The 25,588-nt window shown below is 37.6% G+C and overlaps 1 protein-coding gene, 1 non-coding gene and 2 pseudogenes across 2 annotated transcripts; 3 read left to right on the plus strand and 1 right to left on the minus strand.

Moving 5' to 3' along the window:
* Positions 1–726: 726 nt before the first annotated feature.
* LOC124233964 (olfactory receptor 7G1-like) lies at positions 727–2,884 on the plus strand. The gene is made up of 2 exons (XM_046651247.1): positions 727–1,647; positions 2,867–2,884. Exons 1-2 carry the CDS (start codon positions 727–729, stop codon positions 2,882–2,884), a joined length of 939 nt encoding a protein of 312 aa, XP_046507203.1.
* Positions 2,885–16,137: 13,253 nt separating this feature from the next.
* LOC124233971 (U6 spliceosomal RNA) lies at positions 16,138–16,240 on the minus strand. The gene has a single exon (XR_006887195.1). It is a non-coding gene; the product is annotated as a U6 spliceosomal RNA (small nuclear RNA).
* Positions 16,241–18,551: 2,311 nt separating this feature from the next.
* On the plus strand, positions 18,552–19,530 carry LOC124233968 (olfactory receptor 7G1-like; annotated as a pseudogene).
* A 4,792-nt stretch (positions 19,531–24,322) lies between these two features.
* On the plus strand, positions 24,323–25,256 carry LOC124233965 (olfactory receptor 7G1-like; annotated as a pseudogene).
* The last annotated feature ends 332 nt before the right edge of the window (positions 25,257–25,588 follow it).

The raw sequence follows: 25,588 nt of genomic DNA on the forward strand, positions 1-25,588 counted from the left end.
TAGTTAAAGTTTGAGAATGAGGGCCAGTGTTTTAATACAAGTTCATCCAGGGGAAACTGTGAGGAGCATACATGCAATGGATGATTAGAACCAAGACAACCATTTGCCTCCTGCCTGTCTTCCATCTTCTTGATATGAGTCCTTGTATCTCTCTTCTGATTCTCAATCAACCCTCATTCTGCTAGTCTCATATTTTCTCGACCATGGCAAAGAACATTTTCCTCCTCAGCAGGCGTATCCTCATGTGCAAACATGATGATTGTTATAAAATTCGCTGGCATTTACTTAATTCTTATAGTGGTCTTAGGGAGACTTGGTCAGTTTCACTGTGTCTTCCAACTCTGGGTTTTAAACACACATTTGTACTATCTCTGTTTCCAGGCTGTGAGGTCTCTGAGGAAGGAAGTGCAGACCCTGATAGAGTCATCAGCCTGCTTCCCTCGACTACCTATTTCTCCTAATAAAATTTAAAAATATTTTAATTAATCAGAACAGCACAGGCAGTGTAATATTTAAAGGGATCACTTCTTAATCCTTTCCAGAATTAATAAATGTTTACATGCTGCTTTATTAACTCAAGGTATTTTTTCAAAATAACAAAATTACATGCATACAGAAAGCATCCCTTCATTTTACTCTTTCTCTTCCTCAGATGATGTTTGCCTTGGAGGACACACTTGCTCCTGGTCAAGGGACCACATCTTTCCCATCATATTCATCGACAACATGGGACTCAGAAACAAAACAGATGTTTCAGAATTTCTTCTCATGAGACTGACAGAGGATCCAGAACTGAAGACCATCTTTTTCAGCTTGTTCCTGTCCATGTACCTGGTCACCGTCCTGGGAAACATGCTCATTGTCCTGGCTGTCAGCTCTGACTCCCATCTCCATACACCCATGTATTTCTTTCTCTCTAATCTGTCCTTTACTGACATCTGTTTAAGCACAACCACAATTCCAAAGATGCTGGTGAACATCCAAGCACAGAATCAGAGCATCACTTATGCAGGCTGCATCAGCCAGATCTGCTTCATCCTGACTTTCGTTTGTTGGGAAAATTTTCTCCTTGCAGTAATGGCCTATGATCGCTATGTGGCCATTTGCCACCCACTGAGGTACACAGTTATCATGAACCCCCGACTCTGTGGACTGCTGATTCTACTCTCCATGTTCATTAGCATTGTGGATGCCCTGCTCCACAGTCTGATGGCGTTGCGGCTGTCCTTCTGCACACACCTGGAAATCCCCCTCTTTTTCTGTGAAGTTGTTCAGGTCATCAAGCTTGCGTGTTCTGATACTCTCATCAATAACATCCTGATATATTTTGTGGCTAGCATATTTGCTGGTGTTCCCCTTTCTGGAATCGTTTTATCTTATATTCAAATTGTTTCCTCTATTTTGAGAATGTCATCATCAGGAAGAAAGTATAAAGCTTTTTCCACTTGTGGGTCTCACCTCTCTGTTGTTACCTTGTTCTATGGGACAGCTTTTGGAGTGTACATTAGTTCTGCAGTGACAAACTCTTCCAGGAAGACTGCAGTGGCTTCAATGATGTACACTGTGGTCACTTCCATGATGAATCCCTTCATCTACAGCCTGAGGAACAGGGACATGAAGGGAGCCTTGAGGATGCTCATTGGTAGGGTATCTTCTTTTCTGTGATTTTGTCATCTGATTTGGGCTACATTCACTAGAATGAGCAGAATGCTTGACTCCTCCATCACCAAGTTATTACTAAAGGAATGGCTAGCGTGATGGCTAAATGCATTTTATCTGAGGGTGAAACCTAACTTGCTCTTTATCTAGCTTTGTGGTGTTTGACAAATGATTTCCATTCTCTAAGATAAGTTTCTTTGGTCAGGATTCATAGAAACTGAATCTGAGGCAGAAGTTCTTGGTACAGTAATTTTGTGGAGAATGTTATCAGCACAAGGGAAGTGAAAGAAGGTGAATAGGTCAGAGAAAGGACTTACACAAGGTTGTGGTCATTGCAGAGACTAGATTCTGCCTGATCCCATGGATAGTGCCATGTGAATTGCACCCCAAAATTAAGCCTATTGTGAGACATGGTGGCTGATCTTTCATAACTTAATTCTGTAATTCCTGGGACCTGTCAGTGGTAAATTGTACATGTGCAGGGCAACATTAGCATCCACAACACTCAGCTTCATCATCTGAAAAATCGCCATCATTAGATTATCCCAGCAGTTTGAAATGTTTGCAAGATATTTGAGCTTGATCAGTGAGGCAACCTTAGTTTCTAATAAGAGAAAGAAATCCTGGCTCTAATATGCTCAGATAATAAAGAGAGTTATCTTTCATTACAAGGACTTGAGAGGTAAGGAATGTACAGGAATGAGAGAGTGGAGATTCATTCAGTCCTCCCTGAAGCAGCCTCTTGCTTGGGCTCGTTCCCCTCATGACACCAGATAGATGCAACACATGCAAGCATCAATCACATCTAGACATGATTCCTGGAGACAGAAAACTGACTGTTCTTACCTGGGCCTACTGTTAATAGAAGATCTATTTATAATAGACATTCCTATGGCATCTTCTATAAGATATCATCTTTAATCTCATCACTGAAAACAGGGTCATATGCGACCTAGTTAATCTCTGTTGGTGTGGGAAAAATGATTACTACAAGAACATTAGACTGACCGTACAGAGTGAAACTCCTGCCAGGAAGTCCAACCCATAAGCACCACAAACACTTAGGACGATGGCTGGTACATAGTAAGTATTCAATAAAATTTAACTACTATCATTGTATTTCATAAAGCCTTGTAATCCTATTGGTTCTCCATATTTTTGCCACCTGCTTCAGCAATTTGTATTAGTTTATTGTTATATTTGTCAGCTGCTTTTTCTGGTCTGAGTAATATAATAAAATAAATAATTTTGTAGGCAGGAAAAATGTTGGTAATCTTCTAGCATCTTATTTGCTTTGAAACCTTATTGATCTATGAGTGGGGTCATACAGAGTACGTCTTTCTCTGTCTGGCTTATTTCACTTAACATAATACCCTCAAGGTCCATCCATGTCGTTGAAACCTTATTGATCTATTTATGAGAATGTATCTGAGTTTTCACTTCTCCCCTTAGTCACCTTGTATTGCTGTGTTTCTTGCACATCTCTGGTTGATTCCACACAGAGAAAAATAATTTAATAAAATTAATTGTATCATTGATGTCATACAGGATTGGGTGCAGTCTTAGGGCACTAATACAAAACTATTTAATGTGTTTATGAGGGAAGTTTTTCTATGGAGAACTGCTTTCCTTTGAGAAGGAGATGTTGAGGGTAAGACAGGAGAGGAGAAAACGGAAGTTGGCAGGATCAGGAGAATTACTTTTCCCATAAACACATACAATCAGGGCCATGAGTTAGAATCATCTCTGAAGGCGAGGGAGTGAAAACGGTGGAGGTCTCAAATGAGGATCAAAGGAGTTTCTGGAGAGCTTTCTGTTCTGGCTGTCAGTGGAGGTCTGGTTTTATTTTCAGAACCATAACTGGGAAACAGCTCCCTGCCTGGAGCTTGAGGTGTCTTCTAGTGCAGAGCTTCCTCCACTGATGTCCACAGAAAAGCTGCTGAGGTGAATTACCTGAGACCTTTGTTCATACAAAGGAGAGTTCCCTGTCCTCCTGCAAGAACTACTGATGTTGAACCTCTGGGGAGACTTGTGAGGGGTGAGACTTTTTAATAAGCATTTTGTGAGATTCTGATAATCTCTGAAGTCTGAGATGCATGATTTTCATATTAGAACATGAGAAAATATATTTAGAATTAGGAATATGGAAGGGCCTTTTCTCAATTTTACTTGTTAAAATATCATATGCAAAGCAGTGCATAAAAATCTATGTGTAGTTCTGAACGAACAGTAACATAACAACCATGCATATATCCATCCTGGGGTAGAAAATAAAGCAATGCTCTTCATAGAATTCAACTGAATGGTCTCCCATGCACATCACCCTCTCCTTTCCCAGTGACAAACACAATCCTGAATTCTATATTAATAACTTCCTTTGATGTCCTTTTATTAGGTTGGATCCTGTGAAATTGCCAGTATTTGATCATATTTACCCTGAGACACTAGCCGTAGGATTAAATGTCACTGTCTTAGCATCCCTGCATGTATTCCTTTCCAATTTAGAAATTTTCCTCTTTTAAAACTTGTTAAAAGTTTAATTTTAATATATGAATTTTGTGTCCTGATTGTTTTTCTCATTATTGCACCTTTGAGATTAAGTCCTGTTGTTGGATGTATTAGTAACTGATTTATCTACAATACTCTGTATTTTTACATTAAGTATGATGACTGTTTTCAAACTAGATCCTTTATGATATTGATGGAAATTTTATTTGCTTGTAGCTGGTTTTTTGCTATTATTAATAAGTCTGTTTGAATAAGCTTTTTTATGTCTCCTGGGAGAAATGAGAGAGTTTTATTTTTGCGATGGAATTGTTGGTTAAAGGGAACTTGTATTGTCATGTATTCTTCCTTGGGTAGCTCCCAAGAGTTTTCCTAAGTGGATGAATAAATTTAAACACACATTAAATCTTTCTCTTGAGCCATATCATCACCAACACTTTTTCATTTATACTGACAATTTTGTGGATATAAAAATTATTTCATCAACCAGCATATGTCTTATTATTGTATGGTTGACAGCCTTTCCACACAGTTATTTTCCTTTCTCTTAAATAGCTATTTGTGGTATTTCTACTGAGTTGTTTTTCTTTTTCTTATTAATTCTTATGAGTTCTTTACATAATAAAGATATTAGTCTTAGTCAGTTATGTGCATTGAAAATTTCTTCTTTAAGTATATGACTTCTCTTTGGATATCCTTTACAGTTTTCCTTTCAATGAACAGAAGTGCTTCATTTGAATATAGTTACAGTTTGTCAACACTTTCCATAATGGCTTGCAGTCAATAGGTCTTATTTATGAAATCCCTAGTAGTTCGATCTGAAGAATTTTCAGTTTTGGCTTTTACATTTGAAGCGTGAATCCTCCTAGAATTTAGTTTTCCCTTCATTGTGAAGCAGGATCCAAATTCATTTTTATGTTCTTGCATAAACTGCCCAGTTGTGTGTTGATTTCTTTCCGGGGATCTATATTCTGATTAATAGGTCTTGTGTTTACCCCTGCACCAATATAACATGTCTTAATAATTATAGTACACCAGTCAGCTTAAAATAAGTATGCTGTGGTAACAAAGAAGCCCCAAACTCTGTTAATTACAATTACAAGGTACATTGTATCATAGTTTGCTTCTTTGGTAATTCCCAACTTACTGTAACAATATTGATAACAAAAAGGACCATAATTTCAATGAATGGTCCATAATTATGTAGGAAAAATATATTGAATCTACTAGTTTGAAATTGGGGAAAGTTGGTATGAAATTCTGCAATGGGAATAAAATACCTATTACATGCCCAGTCTATATTTTTTTAAATTGTGGTAACATTTATAACTAAATTCACAATTTTAATAATTTTTAAGCATGCAATTTGGTGGTGCAATTACATTCACAATATTGCAGTCATCATCACTATCTGTTTCCACACTTTTCATCACCTCAGTCTCTCCTCCTTCCTCCGTCTCGTCAATTTCTAGTCTACTTTCCGTTTCTGTGAATGTTCCTACACTAGATATTTCATATAGGAGGAAGCATACAATCTATATTCTTTTTTTAAAGCTTCCTATTGTGAAAATTTTCAAACATACAGAAAAATTGAAAGAATAATACAATGAACAGCCATTTACCAACTACCTAGATCCAATGGATATTAATATTTTGCAATATTTATTTCATCAATTTATGTATGTTTTTTATTTTGTTAAAATACACACAACATAAAATTTACCAACCTAACCATTTTTTTCTTCTTTTTTTGAAGTTTTTAAAAAGAATTTTATTGAGTTAATGATAGGTTACAATCTTGTGAAATTTCAGTTGTACGTCATTGTTTGTCAGTCAAGCTGTAGGTGCACCCCTTCACCCTTTGTGCCCACCCCCCACCCCACCTTTCCCCTGGTAGCCACTAATCTGTTCTCTTTTGTCTACATTTTTAAATTACTCATATGAGTGGAGTCATACAGAGATTGTCCTTCTCTATCTGGTTTATTTCACTTAACATAATTCCCTCAAGGTCCATCCATGTTGTTGCAAATGGGACAATTTTGTTGTTTTTTACAGCTGAGTAGTGTTCCATTGTATATATATACTACATCTTCTTTATCCAATCATCTGTTGATGGGCACTTAGGTTGCTTCCACATCTTGGCTATTGTAAATAATGCTGCAATAAACATTGGGGTGCATAGGACTTTTGGAATTGCTGACTTCAAGCTCTCTGGATAGATACCCAGTAGTGGGATAGCTGGGTCGTATGGTAGTTCTATTTTTAATTTTTTGAGGAATTTCCATACTGTTTTCCATAGTGGCTGCAGCAGTTTGCATTCCCACCAGCAGTGTATGAGGGTTCCTTTTTCTCCACAACCTCTCCAACACTTGTTGCTATTAGTTTTAGTTATTTTTGTCGTTCTAATGGGTGTAAGGTGATACCTTAGTGTAGTTTTGATTTGCATTTCCCTGATGATCAGCGATGATGAACATCTTTTCATTTGCCTATTGGCCATCTGTATATCTTCTTTGGAGAAATGTCTGTTCATGTCTCCTACCCATTTTTTGATCGGGTTTTTTGATTTTTTGTTGTTGAGGTGTGTGAGTTCTTTATATATTATGGATATTAAGCCTTTGTCGGATGTATGACTTGCAAATATTTTTTTCCAGTTAGTGGGTTGTCTTTTTGTTTCAATCCTGTTTTCCCTTGCCTTGAAGAAGCTCTTTAGTCTGATGAAGTCCCATTTGTTTATTCTTTCTACTGTTTCCCTTGTCTGAGAAGACATGGTGTCCAAAAAGATCCTTTTAACACTGATGTCAAAGAGCGTACTGCCTACATTTTCTTCTAGCAGCCTTATGGTTTCAGGTCTCACCTTTAAGTCTTTGATCCATTTTGAGTTTATTTTGGTGAATGGTGAGAAAGAATGGTCAATTTTCATTCTTTTACACGTGGCTTTCCAGTTTTCCCAGCACCATTTGTTGAAAAGACTTTCTTTTCTCCATTGTACGCCCTCAGCTCCTTTGTTGAACCATCCTAATCATTTTTAAGTGCAAAGTTTAGTAGTGTTAAGTATAAGAAATTTTTTGTCTTGCAAGTTTGAAACTCTGTTTCCTTTAAACAAGAAGTCTCTTTATTCCCTTTTTCCTAGCCCCTGGTGACTTTGTTCTTGTGAATTTCAATGCTGTATATACTTCATATAAGTTGGATTTGTCTTTTTGTGACTGGCTTGTTTCACTTAGCCTAATGTTCTCAAGTATCATCCATGTTGTAGCAGGTGGCAGAATTTCCTTCCTTTCTGAGGCTAATGTTACATTGTATATATATTCACCATATGTTGTTTATCCATTCATCCACGGATGGACACTTGGGTTGCTCCCAACTCTTGGCTACTGTGAATTGTGCTACCATGAATAAGCATGTGTAAATATCTCTTAGAATCTTTATTTTTTAAATGCACTGTCCATATTAGATTGATATCTATACTCATGTTTTAATCTTTCAAAAATTTAACTTTGAAATTGTCATACACTAAAATGCACTTATTGCATACTGTTCTTTGTATTTTAACATGTGTAAACTAACTTGTGTTGCCACTGTAGTCACGTACTCCTTCATCTTTGTGAGCCATTGATCTGTTTTCCATCCTTATAGTTTTGTATTTTTCATAATGTCATATAGATGGAATCATAAGTCACCACAACCTGTGCATGAATATTTATAGTAACTCTATTCATAATTGACAAAAAATGAAACAGCTCAAATGTACTTCAGTATAGAATGAATGAGTAAACTGCGATATATCATTATAATAGAATACAGCAATAAAAAGTAAGAGGTGTTGATACAGGTGGCAACTTTTATGATTCTCAAGGCCCATTCTGAGTGAAAGAAGCCACATGTAAAAACCAAATATTTATTTTAAAATTCTTATCTTGAGATGAATTAATGTTCCGATATTTGGTTTGCCATTTTAGGATTATATTCTTCCTGGGTTAAATTTTGAACTGCAGATTCATTTTAATTGCTAGTTTTTTCTCTCTCTCTTTCCATTTACATGCTCCCACTTTATCAGCAGATTCACAGCAGATTCACAGTTGCCCTTATCAATCACCAGAGCTCTAGCCTTGAATTCAGTCTTATAACTGCTTCTTCCTGCTCAGTGATTTTGAAAATATCAAAAATCCAGCCACCAAACCATCAGGTGTCTGGTTAAGTTCTGCCTTGGAGGCTTTTCTGAAACTTTTCACAGTTCTAAGTCCACAGTCATGGTCCCGGGAAGTGTCCACAACTCTTGTGTTCACTCACATTTCTCAATTACAAACTTCTGCCTGTACCCTTGGCTTTATATATTTTCTATCTCTACATCTTTTCATCTTTTATCTATGATTGCATGTTTCTGAAGCAAATGAGGTTAAGGGATGACATTACAACGCTGTCTTGTATCAAGAATATTGTAGGTTAACAAAGTTCCTACAGAAGCAATTAAGAGCAGAGGAAATAAATTGATAAACACATGAAAATATTAAATTCATTAAAGATGAGAAATATTTTAATTAACATTAATGTGGAGTATTGTCTCCACCAACTAGATAATGGGTGAAACTTAACTAAATGTCTTGAGATTATACCTGCAAACAAAATGCTTTGCCATGGCATTGTAACTTCTTACAACTCTATTAAAAATCAATAATTTCACCCACCATTCTCTAAAGTGAAGAAAAATGTTCACTGAAACTGTTGTGATGAGATTAGAGATGATTGAGAAAATCTAAAAAGGGAGTAAGATCTGTTTGTATTGATCAAGATGGAATAGTCACACAGAATACATTAGAACCTACTGTATAATGCATGCACAGTCAATATTAAGTCAGGAAACATTCAGTGACATTTGGAAAGAAATAAACAATGCTTGAGTCTTTCTAATTTTACCATAACTTAGCTATGTTTTTAAATGTATTATTTATGTCCACATACATACTATATCTTTTTTTTTTTTAAAGATTGACACCTAGGCTAACAACTGTTGCCAATCTTCCTTCTTTTTTTTTTTTTTTTTTTAAGGATTGGCACCTGGGCTAACAACTGTTGCCAATCTTTTTTTTTGTTTTCTTCTGCTTTATTTCCCATAACCCCCTCCCCCCGTACATAGTTGTATATCTTAGTTGCAGGTCCTTCTAGTTGTGGGATGTAGGATGCCGCCTCAACGTGGCCTGATGAGTGGTGCCATGTCCACACCCAGGATCCGAACCCTGGGCCGCCGCAGCAGAGTGAGCGAACTTAACCACTCGGCCATGGAGCCGGCCCCCATACTATATCTTGACACCTAAAATTGGTATCAGACTTCCTGATGTCATTGTTTAGATGGATGCAACTTTGTTCATACTTGAAAAGAATGACTGTAATCCAATCAGAAAAGGATGGCATGTCCATGTTTGCAACATATTTGAAATGGAGATGAGTAGATGTGTATACGAGGTCTCATAGGGTCAGGGAAGCAACCATCCTGAATTCCTCCCATCTAGAGTTTTGGTCTTTAAGGGTTTTCACTGTCCTGGATCTCAGTGACAACAGAATTGCTTGGCTAATGAGGAGCTTTGGAAATTGAGTCTCTAGGGATACAGAGACTGCAATTGCCTGTGACCACCTCAATCAACAGTCCTTTTGCAGAAAAGCAGTAGCACATTTGAGCCTCCTCCTATAGATGACCTTTCTTACCCAGCAGCCTTGGTCTCACTCAATTCCTCTGCCTTTCCTGAGGACAGGTCTCCCAGATGGTACATTCAGAGGCAATGTCAAGCCTCATTCCACTGTGATACCAGCCATGTAACTGAAATTCCCTTAGTCAATGTATGGAAATGAGGGCAGGTGTTTTGCTACAGGTTCATCCAGGGAAATAAGTGAAGAAAGTACATATATCAGACAATGAGAACTAAATCACTCACGGTCCTCTTCCTTAACTGTCTGTCATCTTCTTCCCATTTCCTCATACTTTGCACCAATACTCAAGTACCTCTTATCTACTAATCTCATACTGAGTCTCTATTATGGCCAAGACCACTTTCCTTCTAAGAAACTTGCCTGTTCTAAGGCTAGGAGATTTTTATAGAATTTTCAGACATTTCCTCACATTCCTGTAGTGATGGGAGGCAGAAAGGTTGGCAAAATTCACCTTAGCTTCCCATTCCTGGTTCTTTTTTCTTTTAATTTGAGTTAATAATAGTTTACATAATTGTGAAATTTCAGTTGTATATTATTTCTTGTCTGTCACCACATAAGTGCTCCCCTTCACCCCCTGTGCCCGCCCCTCACTCCCCTTCCCCTGGTAACCACTGAGCTGTTTTCTTTGTCCATGTGTTTTTTCGTATTCCACACATGAGTGAAATCATCTTGTGTTTGTCTTTCTCAGTCTGACTTATTTCACTTAGTATAATTCCCACCAGGTCCATCCATGTTGTTGCAAATGGGATGATTTTGTCTTTTTTGTGGCTGAGTAGTATTCCATTGTATATATACATACCACATCTTCTCTATCCAATCATCAGTCGACGGGCACTTGGATTGTTTCCATGTACTGGCTATTGTGAATAGCTGCAATGAACATAGGGGTACATATGTTACTTTGGATTGTTGATTTCAAGTTGTTTGGATATATACCCATTAGTGGGATAGCTGGGTCATATGGTAGTTCTATTTTTAGTTTTTTTAGGAATTTCCATACTGTTTTCCATAGTGGCTGCACCACTTTGCAGTCCCACTAGCAGTGTATGAGGGTTCCATTTTCTCCACACCCTCTCCAACACTTGTTATTTTTAGTCTTAGTGATTATAGCCATTTTAACAGGAATAAGGTGGTATCTTAGTATAATTTTGATTTGCATTTCCCTGACGATTAGTGATGTTGAACACCTTTTCATTCATTTATTGGCCATCTGTATGTCTTCTTTGGAAAAATGTCTATATGCTCTGCCCATTTTTTGATTGGGTTGTTTGGTTTTTTGTTGTTCAGTTGTGTGAGTTCCTTATATTTTATGGAGATTAACCCCTTATTGGATATATGATTTGCAAAAATTTTCTCCCAATTGGTGGGTTGTCTTTTGGTTTTGATCCTAGTTTCTTTTGCCTTGCAGAAGCTGTTTAGTCTGATGAATTCCCACTTGTTTATTTTTTCTTTTGTTTGCCTTGTCTGGGAAGACATGGTATTCAAAAGGATCCTTTTAAGCTCAATGTCAAGGAGTGTACTGCCTGTAGTATCTTCCAGGAGTTTTATGGTTTCATGACTTATCTTCAAGTCTTTGATCCATTTTGAGTTTATTTTTGTGTATGGCATGAAATAATGGTCTACTTTCATTCTTTTGCCTGTGGCTGTCCAGTTTCCCCAACACCATTTATTGAAGAGACTATCTTTTCTCCATTGCATGTTCTTGGCACCTTTGTTGAAGATTAGCTGTCCACGTATGTGCAGTTTTATTTCTGGGCTTTCAGTTCTGTTCTATTGATATGTGTGTCTGTTTTTGTGCCAGTAACATGCTGTTTTGATCACTACGGTTTTGTAGTACATTTTTGATTTTTTGAGGAAGATTAGTCCTGAGCTAACATCTGCTGCCAATCCTCCTCTTTTTGCTGAGGCAGACTGACCTTGAGCTAACATCGGTGCCCTTCTTCCTCTACTTTACATGTGGGATGCCTACCACAGCATTGCTTGCCAAGTGGTGCCATGTCCGCACCTGGGATCCGAACCAGCAAACCCCAGGCTGCTGAAGTGGAATATGCGAACTTAACCACTGCACCACCAGGCCAGCCCCTGTAGTGCATTTTTAACTCAGGGATTGTGATCCCTCCAGCTTTATTCTTTTTTCTAAGTATTGTTTTAAGAACTCAGGGTCTTTGGTTGCCCCATATGAATTTTAGGATTCTTTCTTCTATATCCGTGAAGAAGGTCATTGGGATTGCATTGAATCTGTAGATTGCTTTGGGTAGTATGGACATTTTAACTATGTTTATTCTTCCAATCGTGTGCTTGGAATGTCTCTCCATCTCTTTATGTCATTATCTATTTCTTTCAATAATATCTTGTACTTTTCATTGTATAAGTCCTTCACTTCCTTAGTTAAATTTATTCCTAGGTACTTTATTCTTTTTTTTGCTATTGTAAATGGAATTGTTTTCTTGAGTCCTCTTTGTTAGTTCGTTATTAGAGTACAGAAATGCAACTGATTTTTGTTAGTTGATTTTGTACCCCACAACTTTACTGCAGTTGTTAGTTATTTCTAATAGTTTTCCAATGGATTCTTTAGGGTTTTATATAGATAAGATCATGTCGTCTGCAAATAGTGAGAGTTTCACTTTACTCTCTATTTGAGTTCCTTTTATTCCTTTCTCTTGCCTAATTGCTCTGGCCAAAATCTCCAGTACTATGTTGAATAAGAGTGGTGATAGTGGGCATCCTTGTCTTGTTACTGTTCTCAGAGGGATGGTGTTCAGTTTTTGCCCATTGAGTATGATGTTGTCTGTGGGTTTGTCATATATAGCCTTTATTATGTTGAGGTAACTTCCTTCTATCCCCGTTTTAAGACCTTTTTTAAATCATAAATGGCTGTTGGATCTTGTCAAACACTTTCTCTGCATCTATTTAGATGATCATGTGGTTTTTATTCTTCATTTTGTTAATGTGGTGTATCACATTGATTGATTTGCAGATGTTGAACCATCCTGTATCCCTGGTATAAATCCTGCTTGATCATGATGTATGATCTTTTTTATGTATTGTTGTATTCAAGTTGCCAATATTTTGTTGAGGATTGTTGCATCTATGTTCATCAGTGATATTGGCCTGTAGTTTTCATTTTTTGTGTTATCCTTGTCAGGCTTTGGTATCAGAGTGATGTTGGCCTCGTAGAATGTGTTAGGAAGCATTCCATCTTCCCTAATTCTTTGGAATAGCTTGAGAAGGATAGATATTAAATCATATCTGAAAATTTGGTAGAATTCCCCAGGGAAGCAGTCTGGTCCAGGGTTTTTATCCTTTGGAATGCTTTTGATTACTGTTTCAATCTCTTTCCTTGTGATTAGTCTATTTAGATTATCTGTTTCTTCTTCATTCAACTTTGGGAGGTTGTAAGAGTCTAAGAATTTATCCATTTCCTCTAGATTGTCCATTCTGTTGGCACATAGTTTTTCGTAGTAATCTCTTTATAATCTGCTGTGTTTCTGTGGTATCCATTGTCATTTTTCCTCTTTCATTTCTAATTGTACTTATCTGAGATTTCTCTCTTTTATTTTGGAAAGTCTGACTAGGGCTTTGTCATTTTTTAAATCTTCTCAAAGAGCTGGCTTTTGTTTCATTGATCCTTTCTACTGCCTTTTTTGTTTCAATAGCATTTATTTCTGCTCTGATTTTTATTATTTCTCTCCTTCTACTGACTTTGGGCTTTGTTTCTTCTTTTTTTAGGTGTAGTCTGAGATTGCTTATTTGGGCTTTCTCTTGTTTGTTAAGGTGATCCTTATTGTGATGAATTTTCCCTCTTAATACAACTTTTGCTGTATCCCATATGAGCTGGTATGGCATGTTTTCATTTTCATTTGTCTCCAGATACTTTTTGATTTTTCCTTTAATTTCTTCAACGATCCATTGCTTGTTCAATAGCATGTTGTTTAGTCTCCACATCTTTGTCCCTTTCTTAGCTTTTTTCTTGTAACTAATTTCTTGCTTTATAGCATTGTTATCAGAAATGATGCTTGTTACTATTTCAGTCTTCTTAAATTTATTGATGCTTGCCTTATTTCCCTACATATGGTCTATCCTTGAAAATGTTCTATGTTCTGTGCACTTGAGAAGAATTTGTATTCTGCTGTTTTTGCATGGAGTCTTCTATTTATGTGTATTAAGTCCAACTGGTTTAGCTTTTCATTTAACTCCACTGTTTCCTTGTCGATTTTCTGTCTGGATAATCTATCCATTGATGTGAGTGGAGTGTTGAGGTCCCCTACTATTATTGTGTTAGTATTAATATTTCTTTTAGTTATGTTAATAGTTGTTTTAATGTACTTTGATATTTCTGTTTTGGGTCCATAGATATTTATAACTGTTATTTCTTCTTGATGGAATGTCCTTGATCATTATATACTGCCTCTCTTTGTGTCTCTTTACCTGTCTTATCTTGAAGTCGATGTCGTTTGATATAAGTATTGCGACACCTGCTTTCTTTTATTGGCCATTAGCTTCACTCTGTGCCTGTGTTTGTCATTGGAGCTAAGATATGTTTCCTAGAGGCAGCATGTTGTTGGGTCTTGTTCTTTAACCCATCTCACTACTCTGTATCTTTCTATTGGAGAATTCAATCCATTTTTGTTTGGGGTGATTGTCAATGTATAAAGGCCTAATGCTAACATTTTATCACTCGTTTCTGATTCTCCTGCCTTTTCTTTGTTTCTCGTCCCATGTATTTTGGTCTACCAATCGAGTTATGTAGTGTTTTTTTCTTTTTATTAAGATTATGATAGTTTACAACCTTGTGAAATTTCAGTTGTACATTATTGTTAGTCATGTTGCAGGTGCACCACTTCACCCTTTGTGCCCCCCCCAACCCCCCTTTCCCTGGTAATAACCAATCAGGTCTCTTTGTCTAAATGTTAACTTCCACCTATGAGTGGAGTCATACAGATTTCATCTTTCTCTATCTGGCTTATTTCACTTAACATAATACCCTCAAGGTCCATCCATGTTGTTGTGAATGGGACTATTTTATCCTTTTTTAGGGCTGAATAGTATTCAATTGTATATATACACCACATCTTCTTTATCCACTCATCAATTGATGGGCACTTAGGTTGCTTCCACATCTTGGCTGTTGTAAATAATGCTGCGATGAACATAGGGGTGCATGGGACTTTTGGAATTGCTGATTTCAAGTTCTTTGGATAGATACCCAGTAGTGGGATGCCTGGGTCTTAAGGTATTTCTATTTTTAATTTTTTGAGAAATTTCCATACTGTTTCCCATAGTGGCTGCACCAGTTTGCATTCCCACCAGCAGTGTATGAGAGTTCCTGTTTCTCCACAACCACTCCAACCTTTGTCACTTTTTGTTTTGGTTATGTTTGCCATTCTAACAGGTGTAAGGTGATATCTTAGCGTAGTTTTGATTTGCATTTCCCTGATGATTAGCGATGTTGAGCATCTTTTCATGTGTCTATTGGCCATCTGTATATCTTCTTTAAAGAAATGTCTGTTCATGTCCCCTGCCCATTTTTTGATTGGGTTGTTTGATTTTTTTGTTGTTGAGCTGTGTGAGTTCTTTATATATTATGGAGATTAACCCTTTGTCAAATAAATAACTTGTAAATGTTTTGTCCAAGTAGTGGCTTGTTTTTTTGTTCCAATCCTGTTTTCCCTTGCCTTGAAGAAGCTCTTTAGTCTGATGAAGTCCCATTTGTTTATTCTTTCTATTGTTTCCCTCATCTGAGGAGTTATGCTGTCCAAAAAGATTCTTTTGAAACTGATGTCAAAGAGTGTACTGCCTATATTTTCTTCTAGAAGACTTATTGTTTCAGGCCTAATCTTTAGGTCTTTGATCCATTTTGAGTTTATTTTTGTGAATGGTGAAAAAGAATGCTCAATTTTCATTCTTTTACATGTGGCTGTCCAGTTTTCCCAGCACCATTTGTTGAAGAGACTTTCTTTCCTCCATTGTAAGCCCTCAGCTCCTTTGTCGAAGATTAGCTGTCCATAGATGTGTGGTTTCATTTCTGGGCTTTCAATTCTGTTCCATTGATCTGTGCACCTGTTTTTGTACCAGTACCATGCTGTTTTGATTACTGTAGCTTTGTAGTATGCTTTGAAGTCAGGGATTGTGATGCCTCTGGCTTTGTTCTTCTTTCTCAGGATTGCTTTAGCAATTCTGGGTCTTTTGTTGCCCCACATGAATTTTAGGATTCTTTGTTCAGTTTCTGTAAAGAATGTCATTGGGATTCTGGTTGGGATAGCGTTGAATCTGACAAATATGGAATGCTTCATGAATTTATGTGTCATCCTTGCACAGGGGCCATGCTAATCTTCTCTTTACTGTTCCAATTTTAGTATATGTGCTGCTGAAGCAAGCATGAGTTATGTAGTTTTTTTATGTTGTGTTTCTTTGTTTTCTTCTTATTGATTATTTGTGTCTCTGTTCTGCTTTTTTGTTTAGTGGTTACCATGAGGTTTGCATTCAAAATCTCATGGATAAGATAGTCTGTTTTCTGATGGCCTCTTATTTCTTTAGACTAAACCAATTCAGTCCATTTCCTCTTCCCCCTCTAAGTTGTCTTTCTCACACCTTATTCCATCTTGTGGTATGAGTTTGTGGTTAAAAATGACAAGATTATCTCTTTTTTTTTGGTGGTGGTTCCTTCCCTTTGTCTTTAATGCTATACTTGAGTACTTTCTATCCTGCTCTGATTCTGTCTACCTATTTATTTCCTTATTCCATGCTTTGTAACCCCTTTCTCCACTTTTTTCAAGTCTGAGGGACTTCTTGAGGATTTCTTGTTGGGGGGGTGTCTTGTGGCTATGCTCTCCCTTAGCTTATGTTTGTCTGGGAAAGTTTTTATTTCTCCATCATATCTGGAGGATATTTTTGCTGGACAGAGTATTCTTGGCTGAAAATTTTTGTCCTTCAAAGATTTGAATATGTTGTTCCAATCTCTCCTAGCCTATAAGGTTTCTGCACAGAAATCCATGAAAGCCTGATGGGTGTTCCTTTGTAGGTTATTTTCTTCAGCCTTGCTTCCCTTAGTATTCTTTCTTTGTCATTCACTTTTTCCAGTTTCACTACTATATGCCTTGTTGTAGGTCTTTTTACATTGACGTATTTAGGAGTTCTGATAGCCTCTTCTACATGGATTTCCATCTCCCTCCCTAGGTTTGGGAAGTTCTCTGCTATTATTTCTTTGAACAAGCTTTCTGCTCTTTTCTCCATCTTTTCTCCTTCTGGAATACCTATAATTCTTATGTTGCATTTCATCATTGAGTCGAATATTTCTCAGAGATTTTCTTCATTTCTTTTTAGACTTAGTTCTCTCTACTCCTCTATGTGGAGCATGTCAACCTGTCTATCTTCGATTATGCTGATATGCTCCTCTACGTTGTCTGCTGAAGCATTCAGGGAATCCATATTTTGTTTTATTTCTTCCATTGTGTCCTTCATCTCTAATATTTCTGATTGATTATTTTTTATAGTTTCAAGCTCTTTTGTGAAGTACCTCCTGAACTCATTGAATTGTTTCTCTACATTCTCTTTTAACTCGTTGAGTTTTTTCCATGCTAGCTATTTGGAATTCTTTGTCATGTAGATTACATATTTCTGTGTCTTCAGGATTGATTTGTGGGTACTGGTCCTTTTCTCTCTGGTCTGGAGATCTAATATATTGTTTGATATTGCTAGAGGGGCTGACTCTGTTTTTTTTGCATCCTGGTGTTATTTGGTCACAGTTACCACCTATTGCCACTGAGTGGGGGTCAAGAGCCATGTATTCTGAGCCCTCTGCCTTCAGCCCAGATCCAAGGCACTGGAATTGGCACTGGGTGGGTGGGGGGAGGGGTGCATTCTCTTGTGTGCTCTTGAGGTTTTCTTCCTCTGGTCTTGCTAACTTCTCTCCACATGCAAAAGCTTTTGTTGCAGTAGGGGTCTTCCCTATAGGATGCAAGGGCCCTCAGGGATCCTTGACGTTCCCATGAACAAGTGTCCTCTCCTCTGTTCCTTCCTTCTCAGAGGCTGCCTGAAGTCCCAGATCCCAGTCTTTTGGAGAGGGAGCGATATTTTCTCTTACCCCATTCCACCTTCTCTGAGGGGAGCTCCAGCCTCTCTGCCCTCTGTCATATGGCTGCGTGGGTCTCTCTGACGTTTTTTGTGTTGTGTTTGGATGTCCTCTGTTAGAGTATGAATGTCTTTTTCATTGTATGTTGGATGGGAGAGATTATTGGGAAAGCTCACTCTGCCATGATGCTGCCATCACTCTTCCTCATTCCTGGTTCTTGACATACCTATGTGCTATCTTTGTTGCCTGCCTCTGAGGTCACTGGAGATCAAGTTGGAATCTTCAAACTGCCTCCCTACTCTATCTAATTTCTCATATAAAATTACCAAATGTTTTAAATAATCAGAATGACATAGGCAGTGTGAGTTAACAAAAAAACCAGTCACCTATTAACCCTTCCCAGGATTAATGGTTGATGCTTTGCCATATCATCATTAGTTTAAAAAAAATGTAACAGAAAAATATGCATACAGAAGGCTCTCCTTTTTTATTTCCCTTCATTAGTCTCCTTCCCCTGCCAAGATGGTTTTTGTCTCAGGTGATGCCCCTGCTGTTTGTCTAGGGATAATACATTTCACTGTCTTGTTACCACATCTTTTCCAATAGATTCATCAACAACATGAAACTCAGAAATGAAACAGATGTTTCAGAATTCTTTCTCATGGAAATGACAGAGAGCCCAGAACTGCAATCTATTGTTTTCAACCTGTTCCTGTATATGTACGTGGTTACTGTCCTGGGAAACCTGCTCATCATCCTGGCTGTCAGCTCTGACTCCCCCTTGCACACCCCCATGTATTTATTTCTCTCCAATCTGTCCTTTATTGACATCTGTTTAATCACAACCACTATCCCAAAGATCCTGTGGAACATCCAAGCTCAGAATCAGAGCATCAGTTATGCAGGCTGCCTCACACAGGTCTGCTTTGTCCTGGTTTTTGCAAGTTTGGCTAGTTGTCTTCTTTCAATAATGGCCTATGATCGTTATGTAGCCATTTGCCACCCACTGAGGTACACAATCATCATGAACTCCCACCTCAGTGGACTGCTGATTCTTCTATCCCTGTTTGTTAGCATTCTGAATGCCCTGCTCCACAGTCTGATGGTGTTGCGACTGTACTTCTGCACTGACCTGGAAATTCCCCTCTTCTGTGAAGTTGTTTAGCTCATCAAGATTGCATGTTCTGATACCCTCATCAATAACATCCTGATATATTTTGCATCTAGCATATTTTGTGGTATTCCTGTGTGTGGATTCATTTTCTCTTATATTCAAATTGTCTCCACCATTTTGAGAATGCAATCAGTGGGTGGAAAGTATAAAGCTTTTACCACCTGTGGGTCTCACCTCTCAGTTGTATCCTTATTCTATGGGACAGATTTTGGTGTGTACATGAGTTCTTCTCTTACTATCTCTTCCAGAAACACTGCAGTGGCTTCAATGATGTACATTGTTTTCCCTCAAATGATGAACCCCTTCATATATAGCCTGACGAGCAGGGACATTAAGGGAGCCTTAAGGAAACTCATCAGTATCTAGATTACCTTCTCTTCTTGATTGTGTCATCTTCTTAGGACCGAGGTTTCTAGAATGACTCAAAGTGACACAAATACTGGGTGAGCCAGAATGCCTGACTCTTGCATCACCAAGTTTTTCTAAAGTGATTGGATATCATAATGGATAAGTGAATTTTAATTTGGGAATGAATCTTGACTTACTGTTGGTATAGCTCTGTGATGTTTTAAAAATGAGTTCCATTATCTAAGTTCAGTTTCTTTGGTCAATCCCATCAAGCTGAACCTGGGGCAAAGATTTTAGTGATTTTGTATGAACATTCACCGAAGAAGAAAAGTAGAGAAGTTGGATGGGTCAAGGGGAAGATCCAAGTAAGTTTGTGGTCATCGAGACATGATTCTGTCAATTTCATAGCCAGCAGCATATGAATGCACTAGAGAGAAAAGCCTACTGCGAAACATGGGACAATCTGATTTTTCATACCTAAATCAGTAATTTACAATACTGGTCATGGGTAAACTGCATATGTGCAAAGGCACTATCAGCAATCACTACATTCAGTTTAATCATCTACGTGATTTCTGTAATTTTATTAGCTCAGTGGTCTGAGATGATTGTAAACATTTGATTTTTTATCAGTGATGAAGCCTTTGTTACTAAGAGACAGTAACCCTGATTCCAATATACCCAAGCAATAAAGAGAGTTATATTCTTGACAAGGACTTCAGAAGTAGGAGATATAGAGGGAAATTCATTCACTACTCTGTACGTCTCTGTATCTTGGACTGGATTCCCCCATGAACTCACATGACTGCAACATCCAGACGTGAAGCAAAGAGACAGAAATATGACTGTCCTACTCTGGCTCCGTTGTTATTTGACATGGCACAGAGTTATCCAGAACATATCCCCTTTAATCTCTTCACTGCAAATAGGATAATATATCACCTACTTAATCTAATTCTTGATATGCAGAAAATGATTCCTATGAAAGCCTTAGACTGACCATTTGGAGTGGAACTCCTGCTAGGAAATCTATCCCCATGAGCACTACAAACACTTAGGACAGTGCCTGGCACCTACTAAGTACTCAAGAAAATTTAACTACTATCATTGTGTTCTTTATCTTACCTATATATTCTTAAATCTTGTAATCCTATTGGTCTCCCATATTTTCACTACTTGCTGCAGCAATTAGATTTGTTTTCTTTTATTGTCATATTTATCAGTTGCTTTTTATGGTCTGAGTAATATAATAAAATAAATAATTATTAGATAGGCAGGGCAAAGGTTGGTAATCTTCTTCTGGCATCTTATTTGCTTTTAACATTCTTATTGGCTTAGTTATAAGAATATATCTGAGTTTTCACTTTTGTCCTTGGCCATTTTTATTACTGTATATCTTACACATCTCTGGTGGAGTCCACACAGAGAAACATAATTGAATAAAATTAACTGTATCATTGATGTCATAGAGGATTGGTTGCAGATGTAAGATTCTAATGCAATCCTTTTTAGAGAGGAGAAAATGAAAATTGTCAAGATTAGGAGAATTACTTTCCCCATAAGCACAAAAAAGCAGGACCATAAGTTTGAATCACCTCTATGGGTGAAGGGGTGAAAACAGTGGAGGTCTCAAAGGATAATCAAAAGACTTGCTGGAGAACTTTCTGTTCTGGTCGTCAGTGGAGGCTGAGGGAGGGGTGTTGTTGTTGTTTTCAGCACCATATTAGGAAACAGCTCCCTATCTGGCACTTGAGATATCTGCTAGTGAAGAGCTTCCTCCACTGAGGTCCCCAGGAGGGCTGCAGAGATGAATTACATGAGACCTGTGTTCACACTGAAGTTTCCCTTACTTACAGAAAGAACTACTGACTTCGAACCTCTGGTGAAACTTGTGAGGGATGTGCATTCAGTTTTACTCTCAGAAGTATATTTCAAATTTACCCAAAATATGACCCATTTTTATAAAAATCTTTGAAAGAATTAAAAAGAATCTTTACATTAGATTATCGTTTTTAATGTTTTCCGTGAAATTATGATGACCTCTGAAATCTGAGTTGCATGACTTCGGTATAAAAGAATATGGGAGAATGTACTTAGAATTAGGAAGATGTCAGACATTTCCTCAATTTTGCTTTTTAATATAGCATGTGTCAAATAGTGTGTAAAATCGGTCTGTAGGTCTTAAAGAATAGTCACATAATAAAAACAGATATACCTATCTCGGATAAAAATAGAGTAATGCCATGACATAGACTCCATGTAAGTGGTCTCCTACTTATGCTTCTCTCTCTGGTTCCAGGGGCAAACAGGATCTTAAATTCGGACTTTATTTTCTCTAAAGTTCTTATCTTGGGTTGAGTCCTATAAAATTGTCAGTTCTTGATTATATTTTCCCTCTGAAACTCGCAATAGAATTTAAACATCATTGTGTTATTACTTCAATATATGTTCCTGTCCAATTTGTAGTTTGCCTTTTCTCAAATTTGTTAGAAGTCTAATCAAAATGTATGAATTTTTCATTTTATTGTTTTTCTCATTATTGTGCTTTTGAGATTTAATCATGTTATTGGGCATATCAGTCACTATTTCTCATCCTCTGTGATTTTACATTATGCGTGGTGACATTTCTAAGTAGATATCCTATCCAATATTGATGGAAATTTTGTTTTTTCTGGTTTTCTGCTGTTACAAATAAATCTGTTTGAATATTCTCATATGTATGCCTCTTGGTGGAAATGAGATGGAGTCTTATACTTGCAATGAAATTATTGCGGATAAAGGAGCATGAATTTTTCTTTGGGTAGTTCCAAAGAGTAATCCTAAGTTTTTGAATCAATTACACACATATTAGGAGATCCTGATGATCTTTATCATCACCAATATTTCAAGTGTACTGATAATCTAGTGGGTTCAAAAACTGTTTCATTAATTGGAACATTTCTTCTTATTATGTGATTGAGAGCCTTTTCACATATTAATTTTCTTCTCTTTTAAATATATGTTTGTGGTATTTCTACTGATTCGTTTATCTTTTTCTTATTAATTCATGATTCATTTACATAATTTCAAACTGCAGTCCCCTATTGTGAACAAAAATGTACATTGAAACTGTAGTGAAACAATTAGAAAAGATGGTTATGAAAATCTACTAAGAAGTAACAGATCTGTCTGCATTGATCAGAGACAAAATTTTCACAGAGAATAAAGTAAAATCTATTGTATAAATATACACAGTGAAAATTCAGATTCAGGAAACATAAATTACTCAGAAAAACTCCTGAGAATTTCCAATTTTGCAATAACTTAGCAAAATTTTTAAATATGTCATTTATATCCACATATATAAACTATACTTTCACACTTAAAATCGGTATCAGACTTTCCAATGTCATTGATTAGATAGAGATCTCTTTGTTCACACCTAAAAAAAGGACTAGAATCCAATTAAAGAAGAATGGTGTATGCATATTTGAAAAGAATTTGAAATGGAGATGAGCAGGCACAGATAGAGAAAAGTAGATGGTGTAAACCTGATCTCATAGGGAAGCAACCATTCTGAATTCCTCCCATCTACAGTCTTGGTCTTTAAGGATTTGACTGTCCTGGGAGCTAAGGACAATAAAATTGCTATGCTAATGAGGAGCTTTGGAAATTGAACCTCTAAGGACATAGAGATTGCGATCTGCCTGTGACCACCTCATGCAACAATCCTTTCCATGAAAAGAAGTAGCTCATCTGAGCCTCCTCCCACACATGGTTCCTCCTACCCAGCAGCCCAGGTCTTACGCAATCTCTCTGCCCTTCTTGACGACAGATATCCAAGATGATATATTCAGAGGAGATGTCAAGCATCATTCCACTGTGATACTGGCCAGGTAATCTACTGTCCCTTAGCCAATGTTTGGAAATGAGGACGTGTTCATCCAGGGGAAGCTGTGAAGAAAATACATATATAAAATGATTAGAACTAAGTCACCTATGGTCCTCCTGCCTGTCTGTCATGCTCTTTACACATTTTCTTGTACTTTGCACTAATTTTCAAGCACTTGTCATTTACTAATCTCGTATTCAATAATTGCTATGACCAGGATCATTTCTACCTGAGTAGAAATATGCCACTTTTAAAACAGGATAACTTTTAAAATTCTCTGATATTTACTTACCATCTTGTGGTGAGAGGTCAGCATATTTGGTAAAGTTGATCTTATCTTGCATTCCTGGTTCTTGACATACCTATGTATTATCTCAGTCACCTGTCTTTGGTCTCAGGGGATCCAGACAGAATCTTCAAGCTGCCTCTCTAGTCTATTTGTTTCTCCTTATAAAATTACCAAAGGTTTTAAATAATCAGAACAACATAGCCAGTGTAATTTTACAAAATTACCACCATTTAACCCTTTTCAGAATCAATGATTGTTAACGCTCTGCTATATCAACTTTGCTTTATTTTTTAAGAAAAAGAATAATATACATACACACATCATTTTTATTCCCCTCTTTCAGTCTCCTTCCCTTCCCAAGATGGTTTGTTTTCTTTTTTTTTGGTGAGGAAGACTGGCCCTCAGCTAATATCTGTTGCCAATCTTCCTCTTTTGCTTGAGGCAGATTGTCACCGAGCTAACGTCTGTGCTATTTTATGAGGGATGCCACCACGGCATGGCCTGAGGTGTGGTGCTAGGTCTGCACTGGGATCCAAACCTGTGAACCCCGGGCCACCGAAGAGAAGCATGTGAACTTAAAAACTGCGTCGCCAGGCCAGCCCTCCAAGATGGTTTTTGCCTTTGGCAATGCTCCTCCTACTGGTCTAGAAAACATACATTTGATTGTATTGTCACTCTAACATTTCCATCAGATTCATCAACAATATGGATCCCAGAAATGAAACACATGTTTCACATTTCCTTCTCATGGAAGTGACAGAGGATCCAAAACTGCAGTCCCTCCTTTCCAGCCTGTTCTTGTCCATGTACCTGGTCACTATCTTGGGGAACCTGCTCATCATCCTGGCTGTCTGTTCTGACTCCCATCTGCACACCCCCATGTACTTCTTTGTCTCCAATCTGTCTGTTAACGACATCTGTTTAAGCACAACCACGATCCCAAAGATGCTGGTGAACATCCAAACACAGAATCAGAGCATCACTTATACAGGCTGCCTTACACAGATCTGCTTTGTCCTAGTGTTTGCCAGTTTGGAAAGTTGTCTTCTTGCCGTAATGGCCTATGACCGTTACGTGGCCATTTGCCACCCCCTGAGGTACACAATCATCATGAACTCTCGCTTCTGTGGCCTGCTGATTCTACTCCCTCTGTTTATTATCATTCTGGATGCCCTGCTCCACAGTCTGATGGTGTTGCAACTGTCCTTCTGCACAGACCTGGAGATTCCCCTCTTCTTCTGTGAAGTTGTTCAGCTCATCAAGATTGCATGTTCTGATACCCTCACCAATAACATCCTGATATATTTTGCAACCAGTGTATTTGGTGGTATTCCTGTGTGTGGAATCATCTTCTCTTATACTCGAATAGTATCCTCTGTTTTGAAAATGTCATCAGCAGGTGGAAAGTATAAAGCTTTCTCTACCTGTGGGTCTCACCTCTCTGTCTTTATTCTATGGGACAGGCTTTGGAGTTAACATTAGTTCTGCTCTCACTAACTCTTCTAGAAGCACTGCGGTGGTTTCAATGATGTACACTGTTGTCCCTCAAATGATGAACCCTTTCATCTATAGCCTGAGGAACAGGGACGTGAAGGGAGCCTTGAGAAAACTCATCAATAGGACACCTTCTCTTCAGTGACATTGTGACCTGCTTTGAACTAGGGTTTCTAGAATGAATAAAAGTGACAGAAATATTGGTAAGTCAGAATGCCTGATTCTTGCATCATCAACTTCTTCCAAAATGACTAGATAATATAATAAGTAAGTGAATTTTAACTTGTGGTTGAAACCTAATTTTCTGTTTCTGTAGCTTTGTGGTGTTTCAAAAATGAGTTCCATTCCCTAAGCTCAGTGTCTTTGGTGGGGTCCTTAGAAGGTGACCTGAGGCAAGGTTTATGCTTGTATTGTTGGAGCATCAGAAGCAAAAAAGGGAGATGTTGAATAGGTTAGGGGGAGGATCAAATAAACCTG

This window comes from Equus quagga, unplaced genomic scaffold (genome assembly GCF_021613505.1).
Source record: "Equus quagga isolate Etosha38 unplaced genomic scaffold, UCLA_HA_Equagga_1.0 554_RagTag, whole genome shotgun sequence".
Lineage (NCBI taxonomy): Eukaryota > Metazoa > Chordata > Mammalia > Perissodactyla > Equidae > Equus > Equus quagga.

Excerpts from the sequence above, each read along its gene's own strand:
- LOC124233964 (XM_046651247.1), top strand. The coding sequence starts at position 727 with ATGGGACTCAGAAACAAAACAGATGTTTCAGAATTTCTTCTCATGAGA.